The sequence below is a fragment of the Oryzias latipes genome, chromosome 17 (assembly GCF_053564925.1).
Source record: "Oryzias latipes strain Hd-rR chromosome 17, Olatipes_Hd-rR_3.1".
NCBI lineage: Eukaryota > Metazoa > Chordata > Actinopteri > Beloniformes > Adrianichthyidae > Oryzias > Oryzias latipes.
The window spans coordinates 27,545,001-27,570,465 of record NC_136253.1 but is presented as its reverse complement, the minus strand read 5'-3'; the positions used below and the strand labels follow the sequence as shown (position 1 = coordinate 27,570,465).

The 25,465-nt window shown below is 37.1% G+C and overlaps 1 protein-coding gene across 2 annotated transcripts in view; it reads left to right on the top strand.

The window, feature by feature from the left end:
• The window catches only part of ece2a (endothelin converting enzyme 2a), a 76,859-nt gene that overhangs the window by 14,512 nt on the left and 36,882 nt on the right, over nt 1-25,465 (top strand). For both annotated transcript variants that reach the window (XM_011486773.4, XM_004079329.5), the window contains one exon: nt 22,839-23,122. In XM_011486773.4, the coding sequence (XP_011485075.1) occupies nt 22,839-23,122 (284 nt within the window). The remainder of the gene's footprint in view (nt 1-22,838; nt 23,123-25,465) is intronic.

The window sequence follows — 25,465 nt, the reverse complement described above, 5'->3', positions numbered from 1 at the left end:
TTCCCTTGTTTAGAGTATGGTTTGTGTCTAAAGTAAACTCTTCTGTTTTCTCACTGATCGGAAAAATATATATATGTCAGATAGTCTGCGTGTGTAACACACGCCTGCAAACATGGTATTGTTCAGGATGAGAAAAAATAGCTGATGGCAGATTGATTGACAGGAACAAAAACCCTGTACATAAAATGTAAAAATCCACAGCAATAGTGCTCAATGTGGTTTAATAACTGTCATTATTGTTTATTTCCTTTAAATTTGTTTATAGTTTAGTATTTTACATTAAAGTAGTTTACTATAATCTACATGTTAAACTTAACTTGTGATGAACTAATCCAATAATTACGTTTTTATTTGCTGGTGTCCCAAAATTGTAGGCTTTCTTAAACTAGCTTTCATTAAAGTGGTTTCATTAAAGGAAAAAAATAAAAAACATCATATATGTTAAACCTATTTAAGAAAATGAAGTCATATATTGATTGGAAAAGAAAAAACAAAGATTGCTATAGTCTTGACATTACAATTACTCCTAACAATAAAAACACAATTGCACTTTTACTTACAGTGGATACTTACACACGACAAATTCAATCCATTAAATACAATGTTTGTCGAATAGCGTTTGATGGCAAAAAGTAAAACTTTTGAAACGTTACACCCCTTGTCCAGGGTTGTGTGTATGAAGAAAAGAAAAACAAATTAAATGTCCCAATGACTCAAAAATTCTCACTATCTGGGGAATTTATTTACAGAATTAACAACTTGTTATAAAAAAAAAAAAAAAAAATACAAGGAGAATGCAGGTATGGGATGTAATGGCTGCCCTGGAGGTCCTCGCCCAGTTTGGTGTCTGGACAAGTAGCCACTAATCTGCAAACAAAGATGGTAGAAGAAAAGGAACGGAATACAGAACAGAAAACCTCTCACTCCAACAGAAAATATAAAAAACAAGAGACAAAAACATAATCCAAAAGTACAAACCCCCCAGAATTATGGCCTCAGTTGTAACAGAAAACATTGACATCATAAATACATCCTAGCTTTCACCATTTAATTTTTCTGTCCTGCACCCTTCAGCAAATCCCATCAGAACAGAAGAAATAAGACAGTGTCTCCAGGCAGACATCTTTCTTTGACCTTTGCTACGTTTCTGCCTGACATTTACACTTCTCTGATGTCTTCCAGCTGTGAAATGTGATAACTTTGAAAATGGCGCTGACCTCATTTTACTTTATGTTGTAATGTAGTTGGATTGATAGAAACTTTTAGCAGGCGTTTGAATAATACACATTTTTTTAACTATTCAAGTCCCGATCATTACATCATTCGAATTTGGCTTTTCTTTTGTCCATTTTCCAAAACACATTTCTTAACTGGTGTTGATTTTTGGCAGATTTGTGCTAAAAACAGTTGATGAGGCGATGAAGAAAAACCTATTTAAAAAACCCCAGATAATTCTTGTTTGGATTATTGAAATTCTTCTAGCATTTTATTAAGAAGCTTGATAGGATCTTGACAAGTAAGCAAGTCTACACACGGCCTATATTGCCCTGTACAGGGAATCAGCGAGCAGATGGTCTGCTTCTGTCAGTAATCCTCTGCTCGCCTTGCCTGAACCTTAAAATGCTCCCTCGATTTAAAAAAAAACCCCAAACCGTTAAAATACAAGGAATAAATGAACAGGATGAAAATCTTTGGGTTTGTAAAGACAATGAGATTTATATTCAGTTGAGGGTTCACTTTAGCTCTCTGCTAAATGGAAAGCTGGGAACTCCCACAGAATTAGATCGTTTCTAAAACTTGCAGGAGCATCAAGAGACCGCCACTGCAGAGGCAATTTCTCTGCCTGTTGCCATGGTAACCTTCTTCCTTGTCGGACATTTATTTAAAAACACGTCGTTATGTATTCTTTCTACTCCTGAATGAACGGGCGGTGGTCGTGTTTCTGTGTGAGAGCTAATGAGCAGGAGAGCCAGCGACCACCAGCTGTGTCTCGCCACTAAAGGCTTTTATTTTCCAAAATGAAATTCACTGTTGCTCATGTGACCCTCCTTTCATTAGAGGACTTTTGTGCTGCCACAAGATGTATTGTTTTAATTTTTTTCTTGAAAAAAGTACTTTTAACGTATGACAGAATAAGGGATATATACATGACTTGGATATTAAAATATCAAATATTCAAGTTACAAGGGTTTTAAGTCAAAGCAATGCAACTCTTCCTTTATAAGATTGTTTTTTGTTTCATTGATCACTTTAATGCAGTTTTTTGTTTGTCTGTTCTTTTTCTCTGTGCATGTTTATTCCTAAAAACTAAGATAAAAAAAAAAATATTTTAAAATATATATAATAAAATATATTATATTATATAATATTTTATATAAATATAATATATAATATAATATAAATATTTATAAAGTTATAGTAAATAAATAATGAGTTAAGGATTAACTCATTAAGGAGTAGTTACATTTATTTTTTATTACGTTTAGTTACATGTGTAATATATATCTGGCCCTTCAAGGACAGCCGCTATGCTGATGTGGAGTTTGACACCCCTGTTATAGAACATGCTGAAAAAATGACAATTAATTCGTTTTTTTTCTTTCTTTTTGTTGCCTTTGTGGTCCCCAACAGCATTGCTTTCAGAAATTCAAAGCCCTTCCAGTCTGCCGAGATTCAGTGTCCGCTTTTATCAATAGTGTCAGTAATTTTAGAGGGAAAACGGCGTTTCCATTATCACCAACTTCACTTTGGTTATTCTCAAATTTCAATCGTAACCTTTTTTTAAACCAGAGAACCTGCTCATCACATGAACAGAGCTGTAATGATAATATTTGTGTAAATAACCATACCGGATTTTAGGAAGACATTCGGGAGGCTTCTTCCTTCTGCTTCAAATATACACTCACATCTGTGCATGTATACCGATACTCATAGTGGTAAACCCTTCATTTATTTCGCATCTGTGTTGCTCAATTTTACAAATACTAAGAAGAGATGTAAGCTTCCAGCTTGGGAACATCCCTTTAAATACCTAATACTCCCGGCGGACCTCATGGTCTTCAGAAGCCCTCATTCCTCTGGTTTTCTGTACCTGATTGTGCTAACGACGTCATGATTGGACCATCACCAACTAGAAGGTGGAGTTTAGCTCACTGACCTTGTGTTTGTGTTTAGTTAATGAAGAGTACAGAAGAGGAGCTGACACGAAGGGAGAACAGAAGAATTTTAGGCTGGAGAAAATTGAGCTGCAGATTTTCACAAATCCTGTTGATGGGAGTCCTTCCAGACCTCATGTTCCTGTGGAGATTAAATCTGACACACGGGATGGACACACACAAATACACACCCACACAGAGGTGGTGTATCTCCTCAATACTTTCATCAATAAAATGCTTATACTTCAGCCTCCACTCCACGTTTTTAAGACTTTTTGATTTGGGACTCAGCTGGTCTTCATTTCTTGTCCGTTTCATCCCCAAAGAAAAGGGAAATATTGTCCGATATAAATGTCACTCTGCCAGCTCATTTCTGGCCAAGCTCCTGCCTCCACTTATTTTCTGTAATGCCTGTTTCTGAGTCTTTGTCTCTTTGTCTTTATCCTTTGCACACCGTCTTTTCTTTCTCTTTATCTCTGTTCTCTCTTCTGCTTAGGAATCCGTGGGCCAGGTTACATAACACGAATTAGATAGAAAAGGGGAGGAGAAACGCTGAAGGTCACCCTGTAAAATGGAGGAAATGATTATTATACCTTACTTTTGTTCTGACAAGATGAATTTTTCTCGCATTGTAAGCAGTTGATTTGGCACATCCTAAATCTAATTATCTTTTTTGCAAGAAAAAAAGTCCATCTGTTGTTGAAACCGTTTTCTTTTTGCAGTTTTTTACACGTCTTGTCCTTCATCTAAGTTGTCTTCTTTCTACGTGTTCAACATGCTTTGGAAAATATCTATCCTTTGCTTTTGAACTGCTTCATCTTTTGACATCTGGGCAGCCTCAGTTCTCCTGACTCTCTTCCCCTCCTCATCTCTTTCCCATCATGATTACACTTTGCCGGGCTGACCTGCAGTGATGTAACCACACTTTGGCAGTAGACATCCCCCATGCTACACATTTTTTCCCCATCTCTCTGGGCACTTGTTCCTCTCAGTGTCATGCTCTCACTCTCTCTCTGGCACATTTTGCAGGTCTTAATCTCTCCCCCAGTACGTTGCACAGCAGTGGGCTGACATAAGTGGGGAGATTGAAGAGGGAGGAGACAGTAGAAGAGTTCCAAGATGACTTGGTACCTTTGTGTTGGGGATGTAAGTGTTGGTATCTTGGTAAATGCAAACTGTTATCTGGTAATCATCAATAAATTTACAAAAAACAATAATAAATTGAGTTGTTAAGGGCAACTAATGCTTAATGAACATCCTGTGAAACCGTTTCCTTTTTAAATTTTTACGAATCTCCTGGTTTTGTGTTGCAGAATTCCAACGTCTTAGTTTAAGTAATATTGTAAAAAAACACAAAAAACGGTAAAAGCCATTGAAATATCCCGATAAGACGATAAACACTCTTTAAAATTGTAGATTTTTTACACTGAAAAAACTGAATCTTAAAGTATAACAACTTTTGTTTTAGGAAAAATGATCTTATGTTCTGTCAAAACAATATTATCAAAAAAAGTTTTTAAAATAATATTAGTTTGAGAAAACATGTCTTACTGACTAGAATTTATTTTAATGAAATAAGAATTCTTGGTAAGACCATTTTTTGTACCCCATTGGCAGATTTTTACGCGTTGGACCGTTCAGGCTTCTGCCTTGTCAGTTAATCACTGATAATGGACACCTCAGCGACAATTACCCTTGTGTTTTTTATATTCATTTTAATGTTTCATCATCTTTATCAGTGACTTTATCAGTTTGTAGTATATCTGATTGCCTTATAATTGTGTTTTCATTCCATTTCCTTATTATTGATTTTTTTAATTGGTGCTTTTAGTTTTTTAGGTAGAACATTTTAAAATCTGTCCGGCGACTACAAATGAAAAATAGCTGCTGGGCTAATTCTGGCACACTGCACTTTTAATATGCACTGTCCCTCAAAAATAAAATTAAAATGAAATGTAATTTCCAAAATTATCATTCCTCATTCATCTTCTTCTAAACCAGGGGTCGGCAACCAGCGGCTATTTCATGCCTGTGCTGCGGCTCTCTGTGGTTTTGTAAAATAACTATCATGTTCTAAGATTGTCGTGGTGTCTGTAACACTGTCAGGTAGTGGGAGCGGCAGGAGGAAGGGAGCAGCGTGAAAGCGTGGAGGGGGCGTGTCTGCAGCTGTGAACGCTGACCAGTCTGTTATGGGATGGAAAGTTTTCTAAAAAGACAGTCAGTGGCGATCCCGTAGAGGACACGAGCGCCCCCAAAAAAGCCCTTTTTTGGGGGCGCTAACCCTAACCCTAACCCTAGACTAAAACCACCCATTTCCGGGCAAAATTTATTAAATTTGTGTAAGGGCTCCCCTACTATCCTGTCACCTCGCTGCTACGATGACCGTATGTTGTGCTGTCTGTGTAGAACACACTGGGGGGGGGGCTGCAGGGAAAACAACGAACGGTTAGAGAGGCAGGGGCGGGGCTTAGACTTATCGCTTATGATTCCAGACCCGCAACAAACTAACAGCTGCTCTAATAAAAAATAGTTGTCATCCATACATTAATATAATTTATTGGGTTTACTGGATTTAAAGAAAAAATAAATAAATATAAAGGAATCTGCATCAAAGTGAATTTGTTTCCATCATCTCACTTCTCTTAACTCTGGGTGTTTGACAGACAGAAAAGTCTATTTAAGGTCGTGGAAAATGGACAAAAGATCAAAGGAAACATCAGGATCATAAAGAATAAAATGAATGAACACAAATAATTAAATAAATATCCTGACAGCATTTTGAATCAATACAAGTATTGCCAAATGAACTATCACGATATATCGGCAAAAACATTATTTCTAACGCACCTAGTGGTGCGGCTCCCTGTGCGTTCACCTGAGTGGGAAACTGATCCAAATGGCTCTTTGAAGGGTACAGGTCACCGACCCCTGTTCTAAACAGTTTGTTCCCCTGCGGGGTCACAGGGCTGCTGGAGCCTATCTCGGCCACTTGTGGGCGAAGGCTGGGGACACCCTGGAGCAAAACATTTTGTTGGTCAAGAATTCTGCAAATCATTCCACTTGGAAAGATGAGAGGTCCGTTAAGTTCATAACAGGCTTTTTAGTCTGCTGGAACATTAAAGGAACTATGGTCGGGCAGACCGGGTCATGACTTCAGATACCATGTCTTTAGAGGGCTTTTAACCCCACCACAAGGGCACAATGGATTGACATCACCCTTTGATCACACATACTGCTCTGGATTACTGTTTAGATTTGAATCGGATTTTCATCGACTGTCACACAGCCAGACAGCAGCTGACCTTGGTAACTCTGTTTTTGTCAAACACATAAATGACTGTATGAAAGCTTAGGGAAAAAATCTTCAATCATTTATTCACCAACATCTAGGAAGAAGGATAGGAGCTTAAAAGGCTGGTTATTACAAAGCAAATCTTGAGAATGTACTTATTTACGGTCCTCTAAGCAGCTATGGTTGAAATAGCTTAAGGAGTACACACATAAAAATATGCAGAGTTCTCAACAAATACTGATGAACATATTAAAAACTGCTACATCTTTCTAAGTAGTAGAAATATAGTAGTTAGAAAATTGGTCCCCTTTTAGCTTTAAAATGACTTCACAAGTCAATTTTACCACACAAAAATGCAGTACTGTAACAGTTAAATTATTAAAGTCACGAAAGTCATGAAAAACCAACAGATGTTTTATTCTTTGTTTATAAAGACTCGTCATATACAGAGTATACGTTCACCCTAATACATACATACTAGTTATCACTGTGTCTCAAATAACAAACTAACATCTACCACCAGAAGTTGTAAAAAAATCTAATCTTCCATAGAAGAAAAAAATGTTCAATCCACAACCCAAAAACAAATTTCTAATGATCTCCTGCTGCTCTGCAGCAAATATGACTTAACAAAACAGGCTTTTTGATTTTAGCTAAAAACTGCACAATCATTATAACAAGAACACCGGGAACGATTTTATGCTAGAAAAAATATAGTTGGAATAGGACTTAAAGTGACAGTAAAACATTTTTTCTTGATACTGAGGAGTTTGAACCCAAAGAAAATGCTTTCCAGGAAATGAGGTGTTGTTGGGAGGTCAGAAAGGTTTAAACCATCGAAACGAATAAAGAAATCAATGTAGTATATCTGGCACAACAAAGAAAAGTGGTCCTGTTCAGCACTGGACAGCTCCTGTGACGCAGCAAGCTTAAGGGGGAAGTGAGAAAGAGACAAGGGAATGAGAGACTGTTCCACTAGCTGAGATCAACATCACGCCATCTTTTGTATGACCCTTATAACCCTTTAGAGAGGGGCAGCTGTGAGGGGGGGGGGGGGGTCCTGTGCCACAGGTTTAACACAAGGACAGCAAATGCATCTCTGACCCCTTCACAGACAACAGACAATGTGGAGGACTTGAGGATGAGTGTTCCTCATCCTCCTCCTTCCTGTTCATGCCTTGTTCTTGTTTTTAGGTTGTGCGTGTATAGATGTACTTTTGGATAGTTTTTCCTCTTCCTCTTGCTCTCTCATTAAGTATGTTGTAAGAGTAAATGCAGAAGCAGAAATGCCTGATGCAGAATGCAGGCAAAAAAATCCGAGACTTGTAGGAAGTTCTGTCTACGTCACACCACACGCTCTCATCCAGCCCCAATGCTCTGCTCTTTATCGTCCCATTTGCCAATTATGCCTTTTCACAGTTATCTCTCTCATCCTGCCCTTCTTCAGCATAGTCCCTTTCACCTACTGCTCCACCCACCAAATTCCTCTGCTCTTATTCCCATTCATTGCCCCAGCCATTCACGTCTTTTGCACACTCATTTCCACTGAATTAAATGTCATTCATACCTCTCTCTCAATCCCAGCAGTCTAGAAAAACAGTCTGCTCAGTCTCATCAGTCCTCTTCATACTGCAGTTAGCTCCAGAGCATCGCACGAAATGCCACTGCGACACTTACTGCTCCTTCCTCCTGGAGCTCCAGTTTTACTTATTTAACATTAGGAAAAAATAATGAAAAATAAAATGCAAACTAGTAAATTTGGTAAATCTATTAAGCTCCTTTGATCCCACACCTCTGTATTTTAAAGAGTAAATTAAGCGGAGAAACTCTGGACCCAGTCATCTGTGTATGAATGTGTGTGTAAATGTGTGTGTGACTGGGTGAATGGGTCTGTGACTGTGAAGCGCTTTGTCCTTGTAGGAAGAAAGGCGCTATATAAGTATACGCCATTTACCATTTACCATCTCAGGTTGAAGAACTGTTTTATGCTGACTGTTGGCAGTGTCAGAACAGAAATGGCCTTTAGTTTTGCAGCACATTCTTGACCGAACGAGATGCAGTCTGAGCTAAATCCGAAAGGCTTAGAGAAAGTGTCATAGTGCTGACATTTTTACCTGATCCTTTTTAAAAGGTTTAAATTTAATATTTTATCCTTTTTTGTTTGTACTCTGGGAAAAATGTCCTTCACAGAACAACAGAATATGGGAACTAGCAATATTTGTTACGGTAAGATGTCTTCAAATAAATGGTGATCTCCTGTCCTTTTAGGACTAAATTAAGTCTTAAAACACTCAGATTTAGGTAATTTGCTCTCACAATTGGATATAATATGTTTTAAAATAAATGTGTTGCTTAAAAAAGTTTATATCTTTAAACTATTTTTATTCACAGCCCCTCCCTCAATATATCCTCTTTTAGGTGCTACAACAGTCCAACTGTCCATTTTTGTAGACTATGATGTCAATGAGACTAAAAGTACACATTTAAAAAAAAGATTTTTCTGAAAATTGTAAGTAAATTATGAAACAAATACACTTTTCAGTTTTACCTAAATCAAGCAAGTCTGTTTGTTGAAAGAAACCACTCATCATTTACAAATAAAACCTCTTAAAAGTATCATGTAAAGGAAAAAAATGTCTTTCATTATAGCTATTACTTGAAATGTTTAATCCTAAAAATTAAGATGTTTTTTAAGATCAAATGAGTCAAAAAGATTTGCTGTCTTAAAACAAGTTGTTGTGGTTGGATAAAAGCAGATATTGATGTTTTAGAAAATATTTTGACCAAATGATTACAGATAGATTATTTGAGAACCAATTTAATTGCTAAGTGAAGCTCTTATAATTGCTTGTGTGTCTTTAGTCATTCAGTCAAGAACATGTTTATCCTGCCTGCAATTTGCAGTCCTGGTCTTCAAGACTTATAGAAAGTAGTTGATTTTAGGTAATAAACAGTTTTCAATAATAAAAAAAAAGAATGGAGTAAATCGGTTTACATGTTAGAGAGAGCAGCATTCATGCACCGTCATTCTGCATGTTGCAGCAGACCAGAGGAGGGGACAAAGCATGCCGCATTAATCACCATCTTAAACCACCGACGTGACTCAGAGGCTGACTCATCTCTCATTAGCAACTTCATTGCTGTCAGCTGCTCATTGAAGACAAAAGCACAAACTACAAACAACACTGTCGGCAAAAATATGGGAAAAGAAGTACAGCAATTTTCTGAAGCGGAATCTCTGCCACATTTCTTCCATGATTGGAATGTAAAGTTATAGTTGTAAAGATCGGGCAGACAGCAATATTAATCAAGAATATTCATGATTTCATGTAAATATTTGGATAGATCAACTCTTGATCAACATTTTAAATGCAAATATTAAATTCAAAATTCCTCAAAACTTTTATGAATTTGTAACTTAATTTTACTGGTTACACTACCAGAACAACTCGTCAATACTAAGCTAATAAGTACGTTTTATTTTGAAATATGCCAAAACTGAGAAAACAGTTCCTGTCTTGCAGTGCTGACATAAAGTAAAGCTTATTAATTCAACGGAATGGGGTTGGCTTCTACATCATCCCAAAGAGACAAAAGTGTGGCAACACCTTCAGTGTGTTATAATTGAATCTTTGCTGTCATTTTATTCAACACTGCACTCGGCGCTGACATTGTTAGAGCCGTTTTTTTTTTACACCTATTACTTTAAACGCCTCACCGGCTAGATGGGAAGTTGACACTATCTACTTTTCTTGTAACTTTAAAGACTTACTCTGATGAAATTGTGTTCTTTTGGCATTTTTTCGATGATGGAGGACATAGATAAAGAAAATTGAACTTTTTGAGTATTTCTTTATTCAAAATAGTTGTGAATCAAAAGCATATGAGAAAATGCTGTTTGAAAAAGAGCAAATTTGTGATGTAGAAGCTACAATCAGCAGGCCACTAGCTCCCTGCTCTGCTCCATTCTGATGCATCCACAGCCATGGATGTTTTTGTTTTCCTTTTCTGAGTTAGCATCTTTAAGAAAAGAAAAAAACATCTTTCTTATTTCTTGACTTTTTTAACCTGAAAACATTCAGGGAATCTCTTCCCTTTGAATGCAAAATTGTTATAAGTTCTTAACTTTATTTGTTCAGAGATGGAAAAATCACTGACTGAAAGATGATGCAAAAATATGTTCCAGTATGAGTTGTATGAGTTGTTGCCCCATGCTCTTACCTTTCTAGAAACAGCATTGATTAAGAGCCTGTATCCACATCAGATATGGCACAATGACACTGCGGAGAGACATGCTATTTCCTCTTGCAGGGATCAATATGCTTTGTCAGCCATTAAGCTCCCACAGTGGACAAACTCTCTTCTGCAAAACCTGATCCATACTGCATAATCACGCCAAGGTCAAGCAAGAGAGTCATTTCCATACCGACAGAGTCTCCTTGAGCTGAGAAACTCTCCTGCCAACCAGGCAAAAAATTAACCAGTCAGGTTTGACACACTGTGTGTGTGCTCGTGTGTGTGCGTTCAAACTTAAGAATACCTGCACTTTCTTTGCCATTTCATTTTGTCACAGATGTAGCCTTGGCAGGTGGTTAATTGAAAACGCACAGACTGCTGTTGCTCTCCCTTTTCCTTTTAACATAGTGACTGTGCGCTTTTTCCATCTATGAGTTTGTATGTGCATCCATTTCACAGCATGCAGAAACGTAGTCACAGGCATCACCTGCTCCAAATGTTCAGTAGATCTTTGCACAATGAAGGGCAGTTATAGGATGTTCAGCGCTAATTATTATCACCAGTATACTAATGAACTTGTCGGTTTTAAATTCTGCAGACTAAGCCGCCCTAAATAACTTTTCCACTTAAATTGAGACATTCGGTTTTACAATTAAGGATCAAAAATATTTAAACCTTAAGCCAAAATTAGACTTCTTTTTAAAAGAATGTCTCATTTGTGATAAACTTGTACAATTGTATAATAAAAAAGTAAAAGAAAACACAATACTCTGTTAATTCTTTAGCATAAAAAAAGTTAAAAAAAAAGCAAAATGTCAAAGTTTCTTAAAATCTTTCCAGTGCCTGCCCACCGTCTCCATTTACAAACCACCACAAAAGACAGAACCTGCAGGTGAACAGGTGCACAAAATCCAATTCTCCCCCTGAAAACAACAGCAACAACATTCGGACACCGGCTACACAATATTTACCTCAATTTGAGACACGCTTTAATGGCTCTTACGCATAATAGAAAACTGGGTACAAAAGTAAACAACCAACCTTTTGTTCAGCACATTAACTCATAAAATTTGTAATAATGCTCATTCTATTAAAGTAAATAACAACTCGCTAGGTTTTACACACCTGAACATATCAAAACCCAAACGTATTGTTATATATTTTTTTAATCATGGCCTTTGCGTTTGTTTTATTTGGATGTTGATATGCATAATAGACTTAATGCAGTGATTATAGCCTCTGACCGGGTTTTTAGTGGATTACCTGAATTCAATGCATAGGCGTGTAATTTACACAGTATTGGGCTTAACTCTTTAACAAATATTTTATCATATTCTCCAGTGAATCCTTCTATTCCTGGTTCTCATACATTTTTGACTATTCTTGTAAAATTATATATTTTCTCTTATAGTTTTACAACTTTATTCTTGTAAATTAATTGTTTTTATTTTTATGGTGATCTTAATTCTCCGTATGTGATAAATGGATATAATCTAGATATGAATCTTTTTTCATTTAAAAGTATCAATGAAAATGTCTTGTAACAGAAACAATAATTTTCTTTCTTTCTGGGAATTATGTTTTTTCTCTTTGACATAACAGCTTCAAACATAAAAAGCTGGTATTTTGAATCTTTTATAAAGTCTTGCTATTTGTGGGGAAAAAGTGTTGTATTATTTTATTATTTAGTGCTATGAAAAAAAGGTTATATGTTTAGTGAACACAACACACATCCCTCACTGTGGTTCACCTTCAGGCAATTGTCATTGACCTGACCTGATCAAAGCAAGCTTGTGATTGGACGTCTTTTTGTTTGCATCACATGTACATAAAAAGGGAAAAACAGCAGAGAGCAAATGGGAAGAGAAATGAACAACTTTATTACTTCTTGATTAGTAAACATTTTTACCAACATAATCTTCTTACTGTGGTTTTCAACCGATACTGCTGTTATTCTCAGTGCTAAATTAATTTTTCAATATGTATCTGTATCCTTTACATTCCTAATAAAAACTGAAAACCTAACTGTGATCTATCTCGGTGTCTAGAGCATGGGTGTCAGGCTCCAGGCCTCGAGGGCCGGCTTCTTGCTGGTTTTCCAGAAATCCTGCCTTATCTGCTGCTGGTTACCTGGGTCAGTTGTGTTTAGCCAATAAAGAGCTTCAATGGTGGGTTGGTTAGAAAACGTCGGATACCGGCCCTTAAGGCCTGGATTCTGGATCACCGCTGCTCTAGAGGAAACCCATTTTTTGACCTTGTAGAAAGGCTGTATAGGGTGATGATACATCAAACGTTGCCATTTCAGACACAATACTGGTATGAATTGTTAACTTAGTCATCTTGATTTTCTTTATTGTACATCACCTGTACAAAGGCTCTGACTTAACGGACGCATGCACTTCTTCGGTTACACAGAGCAGATCACCTTACATCTTTGGTCTCTTGATTCCTTTGTCTCCGTCTCCCTCTTTCAATCACCCGGTAGGCAGTCATCTCGCCCACTACGTCTGAAAGCTGCCCACCCTTCACATTAATGCTCCATCCACTGGCACTCCACAAACTTTTAAACAAAGCACTGTTTTGTACCCATCTAATGACAAAGATGGCTTTAAATGCAAGCTGTAGTCCTGAAGCTTTTACAAATAAGTGGTTTTCTCTGTAGATGGGGAGTTTAATGCACTTCTAGATTTAAATATGATGTACAGTGGCTTCTTAACTTGCATTAATGCACAAATTCAGGCTACAGGGACTGAATGGAAGCATAAAACATCTGTGGGTGGTTTTCAATAAATCTTATACACAACATTTTTTTCTTAAGTGTCTCCTGTTTTTTTTTTTTTTAGTTAACTAAGCTCTTTTTCTTGGTGCCTGTTGTTGTTTTTTTTTTTTTTGACTAGGCTTTGGGCCTTGTGCCATAACAGAGAGGCGGATTCAAATGTGGAGTCCTTCCAAAGTTCCTCCATCTCTCTCGCTCACGCACACTTTAACACACTCCATCAAACAGTCACACTGTAACAGGCACACGCTTAATTATTCAGTCACTAATTATCTCTACAGCCGCTTACATAACCGAGGTTGCATTTGTAAGTGAAAAGAAGAGACGACTTGCGAGGAGAACTTGCCGGAAGAACCGAGCTTTTGAGATAAATTTCATCTGGCCACCGTGCTGATGCAACTTCTGTGAAGCATCTGAAACAACTCCAGAAACATCTGACTCAAGAAAATCTAAATCTATGCAAAAAACAGTAGAGGTCAGAGAGAAAAAGGACAAATGTCTGCTGATTTCCATTATAGGATTACACCAATACAGTCTGATTTACATAAATAGTGGGATGTGAGTTGAGAATCTATAAAGATTAAAGCTTAAAACATATGTAACACCTGCATCCTTACTTTTCCTCCTCGTCTTCTGTTGCAGCATTTTTCAAACTATTGTTTAAAATGGTATAAATTCCCCACTCGTCCTGTCAGTGGTCTGGGACCCTTAAGTTTGGGTCCTCTAGCCCGGGTTCCTGAGGGTCGTGCACAGTAAGCTGCTCTTAGGACTGCACTCTACTGGAAATAGATTTGGAATTTTAAACTCTCCTGGAGCCACTCTCCCAGTTTGGAGGTCAGAGACTAGAGGGTTATAATAACCACAGGAACCACTGTGTTCTTCATACTGTAACAAGTATCCAAACACTCAGATTTATTTGTGATCTGTTCATGAAAATATGAGTACAAATCGTTGCAACGTCCAGGATTTGCCTTTGGCAATGTAGTTGTTGCTCTAAAGTGGAGAATAATGTTAGATTTTAAGTACATAAACTGAAAAAACCATATGTCACCAGAAGTAAATAAATCTTTAAAGTAAAGCTTTTCGTTTTCAAAGTGAAAGTATCAAGTGTTCTTCATAAAGACAAAAAAGTGATTAATGTTCAGTTTACTGAAACAATTTCTGAAAAAATAAAAATTTATTTTAAATAAGAACAAAAGTTATAATTCATAGATTAGAATAAAAAAGAAAAAATAGAGGAATAGAATAAAACATTTGAACATGAATTTAGGTATATAACAAAAATCTTATAATCAGTTTCCTCTAAAGTTATCGTGTCATTTTTATTTTTTTGTGTCTTCATTTATTCTTATTTTCTTGTCATCTGTTTACTGGAACTGTAGTCAGCAAAACTTTGAGGAGGAAATAACTGGAGAACATTTTCACGATTTGTTCTAAAACGATACAAAGCAGCTTTGTTTTATTTACAGCTGAAGTTAACCAGGAAGTTAGACGGTAACTTTATTTAAAGGGGCAAATACAATTTCTTTCTTTTAAATCTTTGTGTTTTCATCTGTTAAGTTTGTTTTTTAATTCTGATGTCCTGATCTAAATAGATGTATAAATGATGGTGATTAAATACATATTGTTTTAATTTTCATACATCCTGTTAAAAGAACTACATATTGCAACCATTTGGTCGCAATATATTAAATAGTAAGGATTGTGGTTTGATCTGTGAATCGTGGATCTTGATTCGGATCACTTATGAAGTAACGATCCACAGCCCTATGCCTTCACTTTCTCAATATTCCAGCTCCCCTTCAGCTTTTCATAGTATGTTCCTTGCCACATCTATCACTATGGCCTTCTCCTTCTTGTCCAGCCCTACTATGTTCGGTCTGTTAACCATTATCTGTTTGTATCCTAAAGTCCTCTAGCAATCTTACCTCAGTCATTTTCAACTACCTTTGCAGGTGTTTCCCATCTTGACGTTGGAGGTTTTTGCCAACAGAGGTTTCCAAGCCAAGTCTTATTGATGGTATTCCTTGTATGCCCTGTCTGCTAGCATCTTACTCCCTGCTGTCATGTGATGGACTGTGTCAGGGGTGTTTGCACAGCTTGTACTTGGAGTCCTGCCTGGTGTGGTAGATCCTGCCCTCCATTTTTCTTTTTCGCCTCTGTGCTGGCTTCCTTTCAGTTCAGCTGGTAGGATTTTCCATAATCAGTCACTGGTTTTAATTGCATGTGGTGCATAGTGTGCAGGGGTCATGATGGCTCCTTCTCTTACCTCCTTGGATTTCTGCTGTCAGGTGCATTTACTAAGCACGTATCCATTTGGAGCCATTTTCCTGTTGTTTATTGTTTTTATCTTGGACAGTAACTCTACCGATAACTAGTCCTTAACTTCTCTGCTTACACTTGAGGAAACAACTGGAGATTAGGTGTACTATAATTAGACCTATACGTTGTTAACACAGACTCTGGCCCATTTTATCAAATGTTTGATTCCTTTTAGAAACCATTTGAAAGATTGAACAGTGATAAACCCAAATCAGGACGCTTATATAGTGTTGGGGTGCGACTACATAGTAATGCACAAACAATGAGCAAATAATAAAGCATCTACAGGCAGAGTTCTCTTTTTACATACTTCCACAATAACAAAATATATGGATAATTACAGAGACGATACAATTTTAATCTTTGCTGCCACCTTTAAATATGAACAGTGAAAATAAACCCTTTGAAGGCCATTTACTCGCCAAACTCCTACTTTTCTTAAATTGGCACTTGGGTTTAATTGGGTCTACCCATCTGTCAATCCAAAAAATGTTCCTCTAATAAATTCACACCCCGTGTGTGTCATCACAGAGTTATCTGGGGTATATAAGGACACATAAACACACACTATGATAGAAACATCATTTCCTCAATTCCAGTCCTTAAAGGGCCATGCTACTCTTAAGCCTTTTTTTTACAATAAGCAATATCGATGTGTATGATAATATATATTACCTTTGGCATAAAAAAACAAATTTTATTTTTATTCAAAAAAAATTAGTTATTTTACTGAGTGTTTTTCCGACCCGGAAGTAAGACGACTCGATCTCTGAGGCACCGACTTTCGCTCCGTGTGGGTGACGCCCATTTCATGACATCATCGTAGAGCCGGCCTCTGCAATGTGTTTCACCCATGAAAGTAACATCGGAACTTTTGCAAAGATAGATTTGCATATTGTGCATATAAAGTGAAAGCGTTTTTGCAAAAAAAACTGCTAGCTGCACAGAAAAAAGTGCAAGTGTGTGTGTGTGTTAGCCAGGCAGTGCTGGCAGTGCAGACTCTTCCTGGAAGAGGCTTTTCTTACTTATCTACGTCATAATGCGATGTAGTTTTCATGCATTGGGAGGGGTTGGTGCTCAGAGCACTCAAAACGCATATTTGGGTCAAAATACCTCTTTGGGGTTATTTATAGTGAGGAATGAACATTATCAAACACGTAAAAGCCGAAAAAATTGGTTTTGCAAAGGCCCTTCAAGGACCATTGCCCTCTCTTTTTTCATCTATCTACCTACTCCTAAACTTTTGTTTTCTTGTTGGTAAAGCAAATCTGATTCGGGTAATCAACAGAAATTAGGACCGTGGTATCTAAGGCACATACTCGACTCTTGCCCTTGAGGACTGAATTTGGACCCAAATAGATTTTACGGAGTCAACGGTAACCATTGCTTTAAAAAACCATAACAGGAGATCACAGTAACAAAAATAAAGAAATAACTGTGTCGTGTCACATTTCCAGCCTTTATTTAAATGTGCTCATGTGAATAATACCCACTGTCACAGTGACCACTTTCATACAACTGCTCAATGTTCACCCTGCAGAAAAACAAACTGGCTTCACACGAGCTTTCCATTTGCTGACATTTACTGCGGTTGCAGCTAATCTTGGCAAAGTGTCATCATGGCCTCAGTTTCCGCCGGGCTAGCCCCGACCAGCATGTGAAGGGGGTCGTGGAACTGGATGTTGTTCCTAAATGTGCACGTGAACATTCTCTTTTATCAGCACGGGCCAAAGTCTCCATCCAATCTGGGATGTGAAGGAATCCCATGCATGCCGCCGACGTCATGGAGTTTCCACTGCTGTGCTCAACGCTCCGCACGGACTGATACTCTGATATTTCACACTGCTGGCTCACGCGCAGGGGTTCCCCACCAAGCACCCCAGACCATAGATGGATGCCTTGAGTTGGTCTGTTTACGTGGTCGTCCTGCTAAAGTTTAGAGGTCAACTTTCCAACAAATTCCTTTTAAGTTGAGAAAATAAATAGAATAAAGAAAAACAAGTTTAAAAAAAAGTCATAATTTGTGAAAGATCTTGTTTCATAAACTGAAATAGACATTTATAAAAAAAAAAAGGTGTTTAATTCAATCTTGTTTGCTGGTTTCATTCACCTATTAGTTTCCATCCACTGGAGTAAAAAATGATTTAAAAAAACACAAGTTTCTTTGATATTTAATGGTTTAAGTGAGAAAAAACACTAAACCTATATTCAACATAAGCAATAATAAAACAAAATTAGGATTTAACTTTTATCTTTGAAAAAAAATCCTTTTTTTGAAAAGCAAACATTATAAAGCAAAAACGAACAGGTTATTTGTTTATACATATGACCGATTTTCCTTCTTTTTTCAAGGTTGTTGAGATCTGTGTGAAATATTTTTAGACTAAGACTCCGATCTTCCATCATGTGCTCACTTTTCCAAAATGTGATATGACATCTCTCTAACTTTAGTCCTGCTGCATGGATAACCAAGTTAGATCTCTGGCTGGTTGATTCTCCCAAATGTCAAAATTGGGAGACTCCAGACTTTTGTAGAACAGCAGGATCTTCTAATACCTTTTTATGGAATAAACACATGCTATATTCTAGGTTCACGCATTTATCTGTAGGATAGTCCAACCAGAATCTAAGCTAAAAGCATGTATTAGCTGTAAATCAACTATTCCTTAAATGACTGAACAGGACATTTGCATGTTTTTCAAAATATTTTACATCACCACGGAGACAGAACCACAATGATGTCAGCAACAGCCATATGGCTAAAAAAAAAAAGTGTATTGTTTGCATGTTTCTCTCTACAAATTAAAATCAAAAGCAGAGCAAATGGTCGGGCTGGGCCTTACATTATATGTTTCCTTACAGCAGTACCAAGACTGACCTTTTTTTTACGCTGCAGTTCTTCGTTTTTGATCGGGGTTCTATTGGGGGAACTGGGTGGGTGGAGGGAGGGGTACCATCTGTGTGTAATTGTGTGTAATTTTCATATTTTATGACTATTTTATCTGGTTTTTTGTTAAGCCCTTTGTGTTTTTAACCAAAATGAAAGGCGCTATACAAATCAATAAAGTTTGAAGTTTGAAAAATGATATTCTCTGTTTTTAACTTTTTATTTTAAAGTAATAAAATAAAAATGTTACTAAATCAAAAAAAGATGTATCCCTCTACTTATAACACTTGTAATATCTAAAGAAAAAACTCAAACCACAGACTCAGGTCCCTGTTGCATCTTTAATGAATTTCAGTTTTGAGCTTTTTTAAGATTTAAAGAGCCACTCTGATCATTGTTTGATCTATTTTGAAAGGGTTATGAGTATGCCGTTTTTAGCCAGACTCAAAAAACCTGTGTCGTTTTCTAGGAAATTGTTTTTGAGTGCCAATAGTTCATCAGAAAGTTGCCCCTGAGTTGTGAGTGGGACCTATGACACAGAGTAAGCCCAACTCCACTTCCAATCATCCGTTTGTTCACATGCTGTCCTGCTTTCTCACAGACCCTCCTAGCCCCAAGTTAACTTTAGCGGTGTAAATAAAGTGGCGATCAATATTGGAGCTATCCAGCTACACAGTTTTGAGCCAGATACCAGCTCAGATGAGGAAAACAAAGACGTACATGGATCTACAGTCAGGACCATAAATATTTGGACAGAGACACATTTTTTTCTAATTTAGTTTCTGTACATTACCACAGTGACATTTAATAAAACAACATGGATGCCATTGAAGTGCAGACTTTCAGCTTTTATTCCATGGGTTGAACAAAAAGATTGCATAAAAATGTGAAAAACTACAGCATTTTTAAACACAATCTCTTCATTTCATGGGCTCGTAAGTAATTAGACTAAAGGACTACTTTATTTATCCCACAATGGGGAAATTCTTCTCCGCATTTAACCCATCCCCTGGGAGCGCTCGGGAGGCAGTAGCATTAAGGGCATTGCCAAAGGGCTCTCACTGGGTGATGTTAATTGCTCACCATTGATATGGTATGGTACATCTGGATATGGCGACGTTCATTCCCCTCCAGGAATCGAACTCTGGATTCCTGGGTGGTAGCCTCTACCCTTACCAACCAAGCTACCCAGCCAGTGGGTATGTGACAGCTATAAACTTTTTCCAAATACACATTTTCGTCTGCTCCTGATTTACAACAACTTGAAAAAAACATACTAAAAACATAATTTAAGCTTAATTTTCTTTAAACATGTCATCCATCATAAAACAAGTCCACAAGAACATGTTAAAAACTTTGGATCTTTAAGAACACACAAAATGACAAAATTATGCATAGACAGCTTGCCCAGATCACCTGCTGAAGCACTGCACACATAATGAGAGTTGTGTCCTCGATGATAGCTTTGCTGCTATATTTGTCTCTGCACCCCCCTTAAAAAGATTGTATGTGATACCCCTCTATTTAGATCAAAGTGCCGGAGAAAGATGAGAAAGTCCCAAATAGCTGTCTGTGCTGGGAGAACCCTTTGGAAACTGTTTGGTGTGCTTGGGAACGTGTGACGGGGAAGAAATGAGCTGAAATTAGCCTGAAAAAATTAAGATTTTTAACAAGATGTTTAGGAAACCCACAAATAGTTTGAAAGTTGTCCTACTGTAATGAGTAATTTAGATAGTATTTGCTCACTTCTTTACCTGCATGTAACAGTCACCAAGCCATTTTATAGACACAATGAAAAGGGATAGAAGTGGATTGAGAAAATGAATTCTATTCCTAAGTTCTTATGTTAGAGTTGAGGAAAATAGATTTGTTTTTGTAAGCACGGGTGCAGGGGATTACCTCATGAAACCTTTGTCACGCACAACAGTACAGATGGCACATCATAATACCGATGTACAGTGACTTAAACCAAGCCATACAATGCAGGATTTTATCTGCTCTTAACCTAATTCATCCAGCTCTGTAATGACAAACCTAAAAGCAAACAGAGCCGAAAAAAAGTGCGCAAACGTAATTTTTAGGTAGTTTTTAGATTTTACAGTAGATTATCATGTTAAAGCTGTGAAAACACTCAGTTCTTTAAATAAAAACGGCTTTTGTTTAGACCCTAAAAACGATAACTCAGTCTCTCTCTGTTTTCTGATTTGCATAATATTCATAATAGTTCTTGTGAAAAATACGGTTCACCTAATATTTGCATATTTATCCATATTTCTACGTAATCTAGCTGTGTTTTAGTCACTGCCTTTATTTAGATTATTTACTGTCACCTGTGCATGAGTTGATACCGCTGGCAATATGTACAGGGCGCAACACGAACTCTCGCTGCCTGTACACATTTCAGTAAGTTGGCAGTGCCTTGTTGTAGTGTGAGACTTTAAACTGAATCATTCCCAGACGCGGGCACAAGCACATATGTGAAGCTGCAGCAGGCTGGTAATTAGTAGAAGCAGTAAGGTGATAACAAGCGGCAGCCACACGTTTGCGAGCAAGGTGTTGGTGCCAGCGTGCTGACACAAGTCACAGCCCCACCCATCACACTCTTACATGTCCCTTGAGAGATATCCTTAGTGCGTTCAGTTTTAAAAAGGAAGATATCACTGTCTTAAAGTTGGAATCATTCCAAACAAATTCTTGCTTTAGTGTGTGTGTATGTTCCCCACACGTCCTCCTTCCACTTCTTTCTTTCGGTCTGCCTATCTTCTCCACCCACTCCTCCTCCTCCTCCTCCTCCTGCATCTACTGTTTCTGAGTCATCTGATCCAATTGGTGAGATGTTGGCTTCTCTTGGTTATTTTCATCTTGTCTTGCCACTTCTGAGATTCTCTCCTCACTTTTCTCTTGTCACTTTCCTATTTTCCATCCTCGGCTTTCATCCATCTGCCACCTAGTAGCAAGCTACAGGTTGAAAGCTTGGTAATCTTTTTGAAGTCTGACATCATTGCAGCATAAACTGGATTTCTTCTATGAGCCCAGAGTGAAGAGAGCAAAATTTCCACTCTGCTCACATTTCGTGACTCACTCTGATTAAATGTTTTTTCCCCAAAAGAAATATTTGGTTAGTTGTTTGAAGTGGTTATGAAGGGTGTAACAATTCATTTTAACTACAGTACGATTTATATCACAATAGGTGGCTGACGATACGATTCATAGTCAATATTATTTTATTTTGAAGATCTGATTTGATTCGATTCACTAACCAAAAGTCGATCCAGGACATCTTTAGTTGAAACTTCAACCAGTGGGACACAGAGATAAATACCTGGGTACTGAACAGTGCAGGTGAACTTTTCCAGATTCCTTGTATTTCTTGCAAAATAATCAAGTTTAATTTAACGTGAATAAGAATTAATGTCAGATCCATTCTCTAGTACTTTCACAAAGTTAAGCCCACTGTTGTTTGTCAAAATAATCCAAAGGGAACATTATTAGAAGATAGATTCTACCACACTGTACCACATCAATCTGCAAAATTCAAAGTGTTTCCACACATTGGATTGTAACGATAGACTGATCATTTTTCACTGCCATCACATGTGTTTTGTTCGTTGTTATGCTCTTAGGTGTTTTTACGTTACAGTAAAATAAACCATTAACAATTAACAAACTTGCCTCGGACAATTCGATCTAGTTGCATTGTTCAAAAATAAATCGATTCATCGACTAAATCGATAATTTATTACTTCTAGTGGTCATGGCATGATCACTATAATATACTGCTTTTATGGTGGAAAGACTCACAAACCTTTTCAAGACCCACTCCAATTAAAATGGTGGTTTTGACATGTTCTTGTTGCATTTTTGTCATGATGGAAGACATGTATCAAGAAAACTAAGAGGAAAGTTGCATTTCTGACTATTTCTTTATTCTAATCTGCAGAGACTATCTTCTATAAAAAGACACGCTTTTTGACTTTTTCCTAAAAATGGCATAATCATAATTAAAAGACCACTGGGAACACTTTTACAATAGATCCAAATATGACTTTAATTCTCAGATTCAACTTTTCCACCGTTTTTTTGTTCTTAGTTGATAAACTTCTTTTCTTTTAATGTTTTTTTCTACCTGGCAGTGTCTTATGGCTTTTCTTTCCATCTGCATTTCTTCAGGTTGTGGAAACAGCAGCTTAAGTGGTGATATGTACGATGCTGGCTACCACAACATCACCAACATCGATTATTCATCGGTATGCATCGATACCATGAGTGCCAGGTATAGTAGCTGCCCTTCCATGTCCTGGCACCAAATGGATGTGCGCAAGCTCTCCTTCTGCGACGCATCCTTCGATGTCATCATCGAAAAGGCCACTTTGGACGCCATCATGGTGGATGAGAAAACGCCTTGGGAGCTGTCAAAGGAGACGGCAAATTTCATTCACCAGGCTCTCACAGAGGTAATATTTCAAATCTGCAGACACTGGGATCGAATCTGACGTAATGTGAAATCTTTGATATTAGCCTTTAGGCTAAATCAATATTTTTAGTGCACAAGAGCCCAATAGTTTACAAAACAAAATGAGGCAGAAATGTTGAAAAATCATAGACATGTACATAACTGGATGGATGTTGGCTGGGATGTCGCCCATGGGGATTGCGCAAATTGAAATGAAGGCTTAAGTGGGAAAGGCGTTTGATCAAATTCAATAATGTTCCAAAAAGAGTTATTGGACAGGACAAAGTAAAGCTTAAATCTCTTTTGGGTCCATCCATGGGCCCATCCAATCAACAACCACATCCAAATGATCTGCAACTTTGAGCTCTAATTCATATCAAAAGTACGGATGTAAAAACATTCCCACACGCAGTTTTCACCAATAAAAAGCACAGCAAAGGATTCTTTAAGTCTAAAACTGTTCTTACTTTTGTTTTAAAATCTGACTTTTTAACATGTGATTCAATGATAACACTCATGTCTGTATACCAGCTCAGATTTTAGGCCTGTGTACATTTTTTCCATTAAAAAAAAAATTAAATTAAGCAATTAGGTTGGTTAATTAGTTACAGTGTTTTTCCCTTTAAAGTAGTGGTTTAAACCTTTCCCAGAGGCCATCTCGAGATATTTGCAAATGTTTAAACTTTTGATTACCAGCCACTTTGTACTTGAGGTCCTGACTATCACCCGTAACAGCATCAAAATAAAATCTAACTACTGGCTCTACCAAAGGTTTTGTCTGAAAACATCTGCAAACCTGACAACACAGCAAAAATGCAGCGTAATTTCTAACCAGACTGCGTCTGGTAAACAGGCAAAAAACTGAAATGTGCGATCTCTTTTGCACATTTGTCATTGACAAATATCTACAATTTCAGTTTATGAAAATAATCCCGGAATTAAAAATTAAGCATTACAAATTTATTTAATTTTTTTTATTGGTTTATTTCGAGCATTAATCGTAGACAATTCAACACGAAATCACACAGATATATCAAAATCATTTTAGAAAAACATAAACGCATTGATCAAAAAAACAAAGAACAATGAATATAAAGGAAAGAAAAGGATGCCATCCTCTTAACAGTGTACTAATTTATAGAGGTTTTGCTGTAATACATTCAATGCACATATATGTCACATTAGACTAATGTAATTAAATGACTATCAACTAAACTCAAGTAGATGAAGTAGTTTGATTAGAAGCGTACTTTCTGTGCAGCGAAAATCCTAAAAGGAAGAATCCTAAACAACAATTCATAGTTTTTTTTTTTTTTTTTTATCTTTACTGGGGTTTTTATACATTAGGTCCTAACTATAAAAAGCAACATTTTACTACTATAAAATACAACAATTTCTAAAAAAACAAGCTGTAAAATATTTATTAATGCCACAAAACCCTTTCCAGTTCTTGTTCTGTTTAATACTTTTTGTTCTTTTGAAAAAAAATGTAATGATAAAAAAAGATTTTGCATAAAAAAATAAAACTTTGCATCATAAAAGATATAGAATTTTCAGTCCTGTGCAGTGTTGGAGTTTGCTAATATTTCTCATTTAAAACTAAACAAATACGATTTTTTTCCCATGACATACACCTACTGGTCAAGTCTTGCACAGCGAAGTGGCTCAAATTTACAAAGGTGTCCATTTGTCGCTACTGTGTAAACAGTAGGTACCCTCACAATCCTATGATTATTTGAAAAGCTCTGCTGCCATAAGAGATTATCTGTAAATGACTTTTGACTGACATTGAAGTCAGTAAAAGAGGCACTTAACATTTGCACACCACAGCCTATTAGCTGACTGACAAGATGCTGAGTGCACTCAGATGATGATGGCTGCAGCACTAACCACACCACTGTGTCAGTGCGATGATGACAGTGTTTCAGCCATTAACCATGCAAGACCTTGAAATGCTGAGACAAGAGAACACTGTTATTAACTGAAGTAGGTATCTCAAAATCTCTGAATGAGCAACATTTTTTCATGATCATCTTGGGGCCGCCTTTGAAGCACACTTAAATGGGTTACAACTCTAAGTTTCTCTTGTAATTGCAGCTTTCAGTTTGCGGTTAGTGTAGAGACACGACAATTGTCGAGTCACACCTGACGTGAACGCCAAAACCTTCTAAATACACATTCCAAAAATATAACAAGCAATAACATGTTAGATGGATTTTAGGGGCTACTTTGAAAAAGAAACTCATGCAAAAGTCCCTCCTTTCTTTTGTGAAATAGTGAGGATTTGTTCATAACATGCAAGTAGCTAATCAGCATAAAAACCCTAACCCTGTAATGTATATTT